The following is a 10501-nucleotide window of genomic DNA, read 5'->3' on the forward strand; positions in this document are numbered from 1 at the left end:
ATGAATACCTCATGCAAATTGAAAGAGTATTTATAGCCGAAGAGTGTGGGAATATGATTGGGCCAGCTGTCCCATTCTAGAAGATCTCTCGTAACCGTCTGGACACGTGCCCTCATGTGATAGGTTGAGCTATACGTCCCATGTGCATGGGTACAACAACCTGGACACGTGTCGCTCTATGATAGGACGAGTTAACTATGGCCATGTGCATGGTTATAACAACCTGGCCAGCTGCCCTTTATTCATTGGTTGATGGGTCACGTATTCTTCAAGTAACGATCTTGGTAATTCTTCTAGAAGGTAATTTGGGTAATTACAGTTGTCCTGTGGCATTGCCTTTCGAACATCCCACCAGGTGAATATGTTACCCTGCGGATAATTTTTTAGGGTGCCTGGATGCTTCCGCGCATGGTCCCTAGAACGTATCATCTTTCTTCCTTTAGTGGGTTATGCGGGTGGTCCATATGTTCCGCGGGTGTCATATGAGGAGTCTCCCTTTGACCCGCGGATGATACTTAAGGGTATTTGGGTTTTTTTGGTACCCTACCTCTATATTCCTCTTATTGCTTCAAGTCAAGTGCTCTCTTGCTTAAAGTAATTTCGCTCAGCCTTTAACTCAAACGTTATGTGTTGGGGTTCGTGAAAAGTTGCTTCCCAACAAGCGCAATTAGTTCACCCAAAATCAATGTTGAATTGCTGAAGTATTTTATCATATATAACATAAAGATAAAATAAAAGTAGACTGAATAGTAAAACAAAGCTACTTGACATGCTACTATTTCAATTATTAAGCTAATAAAAATGATAAAAAAAATAATTAAAATATTCTCAAAAGTCATGACATGGTCCTTTTTTATATAGCTGGTTATTTGTTTTCTTTTTTGTAAGCAGTAAACCAAGTCATTCGTTACGGTTTGAAATTTTTAAACAGACTAACTAAAAGTAAAAAAAAAAATCCAACAATGAAATCAAACCGATAACCGATTTCACGATTTTAAATTGAACCATGAACCCTTAAATATTCAAATAGCTAAAGAATTGTGTTTGACTCCTAAAAAAATATATTGCCATCTAGCATACTAGTTTACAGGGTGTTTGGGGGAGCTTTTAAAACAGTTTATTTTTATTAGCTTTTTGAGAAGCAAAAACAATTTTTAAAAAGCTTCATTTTGAAGCTTTTAGAATTGATTTACCAAACATCTTTTGCTTTTCAACAAACAAATAGCAAATAAGAAAGTTTTAGAAGCTCACCAAAAAACCCCCTAAATGTCATTAGTTCTGATTTACTCATCAGACCATTAAATGACTAATTTTGTTAATTCACTAAATGCTGGTATGCTATACTTTTTTTGTTAGAATGTAATAATAACCAACGAAACTTACAACATATATACCCATTTCTCAAGTCCAAGATCGATAATCAAACACGATTTAAACGACAAACTTTCGTTTATATTAATCAGAAAATATAACTCCAAAAACTGATTACAATCATCAAATCCTAACTCGGTTTGACTCTTGATGGTCCCTAACTCGATTGCATCTACTTCCTGACAATCCCTAACTTGGTTGTCCCTATTTATAATGTTAACTCAACTTAGCTAACAAGAAACTTAATTACCCCTTTTAATTCTTGGGATGGGCCGTACACTCGGGCAGACAACAATTAAGCCAACAATCACCCCCCAATTGTTGTATCCGACTCACCCCTTAATTTCCTACTCGAAATTGGCGAGTCTTCAACTTCACGCTTGTCATCATTCTCTTGATTCTCCCGAGGCTTTCTTGATATCTTGCAATGTTCATTGGGCTCCACTTAGCTCGAAGAAACACTTTCTTCGTTTGATCATTATACGTCTTCCTTTGGGCTTGAATTCTTTTCTTGACCACGCGTTTAATTTCTTGAACACTTTCTTTGGACTTTAAATTTTGGAACTTTGATCTTTTATTGGAATCTGACCCGTAACCAACTTGTCTTATTTCAGTCTAATTCTTTGAAAATCCCGACTTGCAAAATTCTTCATTCCAATGATAGCTCATTTACCGGGACTTGCTATCTTGAGGCCAATCTTGTACAATTGATTCTTGGTACTTGTAACCTTCATCAAAAGCTTACATGTATCATCTGTAATGGTTAGAAAATCATGTTTCATGTGAATCTCGCATCCACCTTCCGTTGCTTGACCAAGACTTATGATATTGCACTGTAAGCTCGGAATATAGTAGACATTGGTCAAAAGGCGTTGCTCCCCTATCGTCCCTTCATTTAAGACCAACCCTTTTCCCCGAATATCAATACAAGATTCATCTCCGAACTTCACCTTTCCCGTGACAAGTTCATTCAACTCATAAAAATACGTTTTATTACCCTTCATGTGATTCGATGCCCTGTTGTCGAGATACCAAACATCTTTCTCCATCTGTTCGGTTTCGAAACGCTTTGGAATCACATCATCTTCATTCAAAAAAACCATTTTCCGGTAATCTTTTATCATATATAAAGATGGATCAAAATCATCAATTTTGTTCAAATTAGATTTTTCTTTTTTCTTTATACGTTCCAGACACATAGACGCAAAGTGACCGAACTTATCATAATGGTAACACTGAACCTATGATATATCCTTTATTCTCCATTGACGATCATTCGTTCTTCTTTGACCCGTATACCTTGACCCGCGATGTTGACCATCTCGGTTGTCACAACCATCTTGATCTTCATCATCTCGATCTTGACCTTCGGTTTCACGGCCTTTTCCACGTCCCTGGGAACTCGACCAACCCTTACCTCGGTTACCGGACTGATCACACGACTTGCCTTTGTAACTACTTTCCGACTGATTAAAAAGTACCTGACCTGGTGAATTTGAAGCGCGTTCTCTTCCCCGTAGACGTTCCTCAAACGCCTTAAGTCTTCAAACATCATACTATCGAGATCAACACTTTGCTCGATTAAGGCTACAAGTTGGAAGTACTTATCAGGAACCGAATCCAGTAGCTTCTTCACCAAGACATCTTGCTCGAACACGTGACCTAGATTCGTTTCCTTTAAAACCATACTTGTTATTTTTCCAACAAACTCGTCAATAGTCTCGTCTTCAACCATCTTGAGTTTCTCAAATTCACTTTTCAACGTTAGCAGTCGAGCCTTTTGAACTCGCTCGGCCCCAACATACCGTGCTTTCAAATCCGTCCATATTTCTCGAACATTCTTGTATTGAGCAAGCTGAAAAAGAATATCACCTTCTGTTACATGAAACAAAAACGCTCTTGCCGTTTTATTATTCTTCGCATCAACAACTGCACTCTCATTCGGTTGAACAACTTCACATAACTCTTGATCATCCAAAATTGCTTCCATCACAATCGCCCATGTGATGTAATTAGTTTCGTTCAGCTTTGGAACCTGCAGCGATACCCCCCCCCCCCACTCGGTTTGGGTTGGATTATCGGATCTTCTTTGTCACCTGACATTGACGGTGTCGAACCCCCTTACTCCACTACGTTAGAACGAATACAAAAACCAACTAGCCCTGAACAACTTTTAGAACCGAACCCACTTGCTAGTAAAATAAAATTAATCAAACATTGTTTAAAACCTAACTCGTTTAACCCGATAAAAATACGAACTCTGAATTGAACCGTCTTGTTCAACCTAAACAAAAAACCCAACAACGGTTTAACCTTCTTGTTTAACCAATTGGTGTCTAGCTGGGTTGGATAAGGCTTGGGCTTTCCTATGGGAGGTCTCAAGTTCGAATCCCACTCCGGGCGGCCTTGAGGTACCCGTCACCAATGAAGTTCTACTAAGACAGGGAAGCCGTAGTGGAGCGGGTTCGATCCTGAGGGTCGGCCCAGATCTGTCGCGGACTGAATGGAGGTGTTTTACCGGCGTCATACCTCTTGCGGGGTGGGGTGGTGGGTATCCAAATGGGTACCGGGGTAAGGGTTCCCTCCTCCAACCCTTTTTCTTGTTTAACCAAAAACTTTGGTGAACCAAGAAAACCAAAAAAAATTAAACTTGTTTATCTTTCTTTTTCTTTTTTCCTTCAATGTCTGCACTATGAAAAATCAAACATAGCTTAATTACAACTATTTATTATATGGTTTTTTTCCTCGTAACCTAGAGTTCACCTATTGAATTTTGTGACAAACCCTTAAATTGCTTCAAGAAAACCACTCTTGACTTTATTGACCCCTTGGTAATCACAAAACAGAATAAAGAAAACCAAATAGTTATCTATTCGAAATCCCAATCTCCAATCTCTCGCAAGAAACAACCAGAAACTGCTACTCGAAAAAAAACGATCAAAAGTACCCGCTTGTTCTCTGGATCGCCGCTAACCGATTATCGATTTCTTGAACCTGGCTTTGATACCAATTCAAGTCCCAGATTGATAATCAAACACGAATTAAACGACAAACTTTCATTTATATTAATCAGAAAATATAACTCCAAAAACTGATTACAACCCTAAAACCCTAACTTGGTTTGACTCTTGATGAACCCTAACTCGGTTGCATCTACTTTCTGACAATCCCTAACGTTGTTGCCCTTATTTATAATGTTAACTCAACTTAGCTAACAAAAAAGCTAATTACCCCTTTTAATTCTTAGGCTGGGCCTTACATTCAGGCCAAACAACAACTGAGCCAACAATTTCTGCTTCCATACAGTATAAAACCATTCAATAATATTGTTATTTATTGTTATTATTATTATTGCACATTACATAACTATCAATTCATATAATCCTATTACATTGAACTCCTACCAGCACTGTGACACTGAGACAGCCACAAGTCTATATGTTCTATCACCTGTTGTCGCACTTTGTTAACCGCATCAGGGGCACTACAATTTTTAGAACTTCCTGCAATTCAAGCAAATATATTCTCACTACATCAAACATTCTTCTCAAGATTATCAAATAATATACAACAAAATGTTAATTGGCCAAACTAACCTTCGGGAACCAAAGGTGACTGAGGGCATCCTCTTAGATCACTTCCATGCCCACAATTATTACAAGTCACTATATATGACGGCACTACAAAATAATTAAAAAAAATCATTAGTTCTGTTATTAGTCAAATTGCCAGTATGGACTATTATCTGTTAATTTTTATGAGAACTTACTATTTGGAGACGAAACCTGTTTTGATGCATGTCTCCATGGATCTTGTGAGCCGTTTGTAAAAACTATTTTCGAACCTACATACAATTTTTTATAAAAATAATAAACTCCATACGCGTGCGTGTATATATGTAACGCACATATAAAGTATGAACGACATAATGTTTAATGTTCTTACCAGCAATATCTGTGCCCCCATAGTACAAGTTTGTAATATTAACAACCGGATAAATGCCTTCACCAAAAACATTTTTGCATAAATCCAAATGGTAACTGTCGCAAATCACACCCAGATATTAAATAACCATAATTCAGTTTCTAAATAATAAAAATCAAGTTGTAATAACATTATATCATACCTTAAGTCGATCTTTGAAGAACGGATACTATCATTAGTGGGTGCTACCTGAAAATAGGCGACTTCGGTGCAAACTTGGAACCACCATAACCGATCTATAGATTTGGTGTTCTTTAAATATTCTTGAGTATATGATTCGAGGTCAACTTTAAAACTACCAATATAATATTCTTTTACATATTTTGCATACGTGTCCTGTAATAAAGTTGTTTAAACAATCGTCATGCACTCAAAATTTAGATACTAAACCTCTATATGCAATTTGATATGTAAATAATCTCCATGTACAACCTAAACAGCTATATGTACAACCTAAAGAAGCACAAAAAGGACAAAAGAGATAAAAAGAAATACCACAAGATCTTTTCCGGCCTTCTTGGCTTCGGTCATCGGGACACAAAGTTTATCTGGATTTCCGTATTGAATCTGCAAAATGTATCACAATGAATTTATAAGCACCTGTATGTAATGCATATCAGATATAGTAGAAAAGAGGAAGTGACTACGTTTCTCTACTTAAAAATGCTTATACAGTGACTATGTTTCTCTACTAAAAACTTGATTCTCTAAAGAACATTACTCATTTTACATAACTAAATTATAGGTCCGTAAAGGAACCAAACGCCCAGTGAAACATTCTGCGGGAAGTTCAATTGTGTTCCTTCATCTAACTAACGAAGGAACATGAATACAAAGTTTTGTTCATTTAATTAAATAACCGAAGATGTCCCGTTTGTGAACGTTCGTTTATGTCTGTTCATTTATGTCCGTTCATTTGCATACGTTTATATCTGTTTATTATGGTTGTTTAAATATTCATGCAAATTTATTTATTACTAATATTAGTTTAATATCAATTTGAATTTCATATTTAAAGACCTTTACTAGATGCTTTTCTTTCTTTACCTTTTAAATTATGAATTTAGTAGGCATTCATTTATGCTCATTTTTTTTTGCATTCGTGTTCGTTTATGTTCGCGAACCGTTCTTTTGTAATATTAACGAACAAACATATACGAACACGGACACGTTCACTTTCTTAATGAACAGACATGATCAAGAAAAACCATTCTTTTAAGTGTTCATACTCATTCGTTTGTTCGGTTAAAGTCAAAAGAACAAAAACAAACAAGCCTTTTCGGTACGTTTACAAGCATACTAAATTATGCAAATAAACTTACCGCTACAGCTGCAGCATCAGCCAGAAAATACATGAAATCACCATCAATTTTTAGCTGAAATAATATTTTTGCAAATCAAATAAGTTCATGAAACAAACTAAGACATGAAGGTTTTTTTTAAATCTTTTATATTTTTGTACCACTTTTGCACCAAATTCAGTTCTCAAAACGTCACCATCCGATTCAAGCCGATTTTCAACAAGTTGAGTAACTTCTTGTAATATAGCTTTACATTCGGGCCCTGTAGACTCACCGATCTGTCACAATTAAAATTAAAGAAATAAGAAAACTGGGAAATCAATATAAAACAAAATTATAACATTTTTATCCACCTGTTGATCGTATTTATAGAAGTCAAGAATAGCGTTGACTACACCAGAACTTGCAAGACTTCCACATGTTAAATGTGGGAATTTAAGACGAAACCATGCACTAAGTGCTCCCGCATATGATATACCGAAAACAAACCATGGGTTTTCAGTATCTGTTCTATTAAGCTTCAAATTTAGTGATTCCTACAGAAACAAAAACGATGACAATAAACAAAATTAAAATTAAGAGGTGTAAGTTGTGTCAGCTTGAACTGATAAACTTAAAAGTGACCTCTGTATTTATTCGTGTCAAATACAACAATCTTACTGGACACATTTTACATTGTGTGACACGACCATTTATCAAAACAAGTGAAACAGGTTCTGGAACATGACTGTATTTATTTGTGTCAAATCCCTACTGAAAACATTTATAATTGTGTAATATGAACATGACCTATACTACCTATTTATCATAATGAGTAAAATGGTTTGTAAATGGGTTGTAATCAAGTTATAAACGTATTAAAGGAGTCAGATACGGGTTTGTGGGCTGTTATAAATGGGTTAAACAGGCTGATTAAAATACAACTTTTTATCTTTTATTTTGCTTTTATACTGCTATTTAACAGACTAGCGGGTAACCTAGGTGGCAATTTCCGACAATACCCAAAACACGACTCACAAACGAAACCGAAATAATTAGGTTTATGTTGGCATATTTAACTTGTTTAAAACATGGGTCGTATTCGAGTTGAATTGTTAACTACACGGGTCGACCTGTTTAACCATTTATTTAAACAGGTCAACCCACTAACCCGTTTATGATATGTTAAACACTTAAAAACCATTTTGTGTACACACCACCAACTCAATTAACACATTTACAACTTGGTTATCACCCACCAACCCGTTTGATGTGTTTAGATAAATGGGTTAAACCGGTCGTGTTCGGGTTACACGCTCTTAAGTACGTGCACATTAAAGTTGATGTTTTTGACATAAATAAAAATATGGATCGTGTGACACGACTCACACCTCTAGGTAGACTTGTTCACATGTAAACCCAAATACGACCGAGCTAGAAATAATAATCCAAAATAAAACAGCAACAATTTACCTGATAAAATTGCCGAAAAGCAGCTAGATCAAACAATGCCTGCTTAGACGAAAGAAATCTAAGATTTTCGGTCGTAAAATCTTTAAAAGGTGAGCTTTCACCGTAATATCTATGCTCTAGAGTCACCACACCAGCTCCAAATTTCTTCGCCAAAACCTACACCACATTCAAACATTAAAACCGTTGAAAAAAAGGCTCGCGGCGGAGTTTGTTGCAAGAAACTAGTGTTTTTTATAAAATTAAACTTTACCAAATTTAAAAAAAAAGGGGGGGGGGGTGTTAGAATCCATACAGTTATATAATCATTGGATATCCCACCACACGCAGATTCACCACAAATCACCAAAAAAATAGGCCCATCAGGGATCCTGAAATCGTCCAAATATTCATAATATCTCTGCTTAAAAGTTCGAGTATCCTGTAAACACCAAACCCTTTAAAAATTATTTCTTGCAAATAATAATAATAATATTCAATTAAACAGGGGTAATGTAATGATTCTTAGTTACGTAAGGGGAAAAGTGATCGAGTGTTTGATTGAACCAAAACACGTCTTTGCTGATGTAATTGCTGCTACTACTCACACGATTGATTCGGGTAGTTAATAATCCGTTACAGATATTAATTACTAGCAAAGATGTAACAAAACCCACTAAAAATCTCATATTGATTTGATCAAATATGAAACGGTGAGTTGGAAGGGGTTATCCTGTTACTGGATTGGTGTTTTTCCTTTATACCCGATTATGGTATTCGACCCGACAGTAGAATCAGAATTCCTTGATTTGTGTGTAAAATCTTTTCAAGATAACTTTTTCTTTTTTTCTTTTAGTTTTCATTTCCTATGTTCTTTGTATTATTAATCGTTCAAAAAAAATTTTCTTTGTATTATTTATGTTTTAACTTTTAAGTTATTAATAAATTGCCATAGTTACCTGATCCGATGGTAGTAGTATGAGGTTATGGGTTCGGATCTACTTCAAGTATTTTGTTTCAAGTTGTTTTTTTAGAGTTTTTCTTCTGGTCACCTCTTTTAACATATTGTTTAGCATACTCTGAAGAAGAGGTGGTTATTTCATGTAGTATGCCAAAACTTTGTATGGCTGGTGGCTTTTGAGTGACTAATTGGTGGATGCAAGATTGAAATTCACTCCTTATGAAGGCCAGCAGTTGGGTGTGATCTGGGGACTGTTGGGCTTTAGTTTGAGTCATGTTGGTGATGAGCTTCTTAAACTGCAAGACTTCGGAGCTCAAACATTTAACCTTTGCCGTCAATTACTCAATTATTTGAACATCAACTAATTTGATAGTCTCATTTGCTGGCCTACTTTCAGTAGCTTTACCTACATCAACATTTTTTACCTAAGACAAAATCAGGATTTGGATCATGAAATTGTTCAAATGTCCATTGTTCTTGGTATTGGAGACTTCCAGCTATTTTAGATGTGAAAACATCTTCAGTTTTTGCCAGGATTGGAATATTAATGCCTAAACTATTGTCCAGCTGAGAAACAGTAGTTTCAACAGTTGTAGTAGTTGCTCCAAATCCAGTATCCAAATCACCTTTGATTTGGAGTTTTCCTTTCACTTGATGTGGTAAAGAAAACACTGCTTTTAGTGATGTTGAATTGTTTTGTAACTACTTGAGCTATTTCTTCTATATGGTGAGGATGTGGTGTTCTGGTGGTGGAAAATGAGAAGTAGCCCTGAGGGAGGGGCTTGGAGATAGAGTATTGACTAGCCCTTCAACTCTGTGAAATGGGTCCCATGTGCTTACAATAGTTTCCTTTTATGAGGAAAACTAAGGAGTTTGTTGGGGGTGAAAGTGAGAATTGTTGTGAGAAAGTAACAACAGTTTTTTTTAGTTTGTGGCATTTGTGTTCCCACATGTTCTTCAGGGACCTTAACTTCTTGAATTACTTTTCTGGGTTTCTTAAGGAGTTTAGCTTTCAATTGTTTCTTGAAAGGTTTTCTTTTGGTGGCAAGTGCGGGTTTCAAAATGCTAGGTTGAGCACTTTGATCATCTGGAGCAGTAGTCTCAGAGTCTATAACTGCTATTGCAGATGTATCAGCAGTTTGAGGTTGAACCTCTGCTTGATCCTCTTCATTAACTAAAGTTGAGTATTTAGAATCTTTCTTTCTCACAAGTGTCTCGTTGCTGAGACTTTCACTTTTGATTGATGTCTGTTCCAAAGCATTTTTGGGTAATACCTTTATGAGGTATACCATGAGGAATCTAGAAAACATCAAAAATGATTTTTCTTTTGGTGAAGTCATTGCTTTTTACATTTGATATTAAATCTTTGAAAAGTGATTTTGAAAAGTTGTACTTTTCATCAAGAATAAAGTATGCCAGGTTTGAACATTTAAGGGAAACTCTACCAAGCTAGTGG

At 36.0% G+C, this 10501-nt stretch overlaps 1 protein-coding gene across 1 annotated transcript; it reads right to left on the reverse strand.

Annotated features, from left to right (window-relative positions):
* Positions 1 to 4683: 4683 nt before the first annotated feature.
* Positions 4684 to 8775, reverse strand: LOC143555744 (putative serine protease EDA2). Its single transcript, XM_077045249.1, has 12 exons — positions 8618 to 8775; positions 8401 to 8526; positions 8109 to 8264; positions 7010 to 7192; positions 6818 to 6934; positions 6678 to 6731; positions 5851 to 5922; positions 5498 to 5691; positions 5317 to 5411; positions 5141 to 5215; positions 4968 to 5051; positions 4684 to 4874 (listed from the first exon to the last, which is right to left on the reverse strand). The coding sequence occupies exons 1-12, from the start codon at positions 8771 to 8773 to the stop codon at positions 4759 to 4761; spliced, it is 1428 nt and encodes a 475-aa protein (XP_076901364.1). The 5' UTR covers positions 8774 to 8775; the 3' UTR covers positions 4684 to 4758.
* Positions 8776 to 10501: the final 1726 nt, after the last annotated feature.

The sequence above is a fragment of the Bidens hawaiensis genome, unplaced genomic scaffold (genome assembly GCF_021521415.1).
Source record: "Bidens hawaiensis isolate Kalapana, Puna unplaced genomic scaffold, B.hawaiensis_p1.1 tig00018278_1, whole genome shotgun sequence".
Lineage (NCBI taxonomy): Eukaryota > Viridiplantae > Streptophyta > Magnoliopsida > Asterales > Asteraceae > Bidens > Bidens hawaiensis.

What these genes read in the sequence shown, in the direction of transcription:
- LOC143555744 (XM_077045249.1), bottom strand. Translation starts at nt 8,773, where the DNA reads ATGAGATTTTTAGTGGGTTTTGTTACATCTTTGCTAGTAATTAATATC. An exon ending in CTGATGCTGCAGCTGTAGCG is followed by an intron (nt 5,923 to 6,677) that starts GTAAGTTTATTT and finishes TACATTTTGCAG; the next exon opens with ATTCAATACGGAAATCCAGA. An exon ending in TCTTCAAAGATCGACTTAAG is followed by an intron (nt 5,412 to 5,497) that starts GTATGATATAAT and finishes GATTTGCGACAG; the next exon opens with TTACCATTTGGATTTATGCA.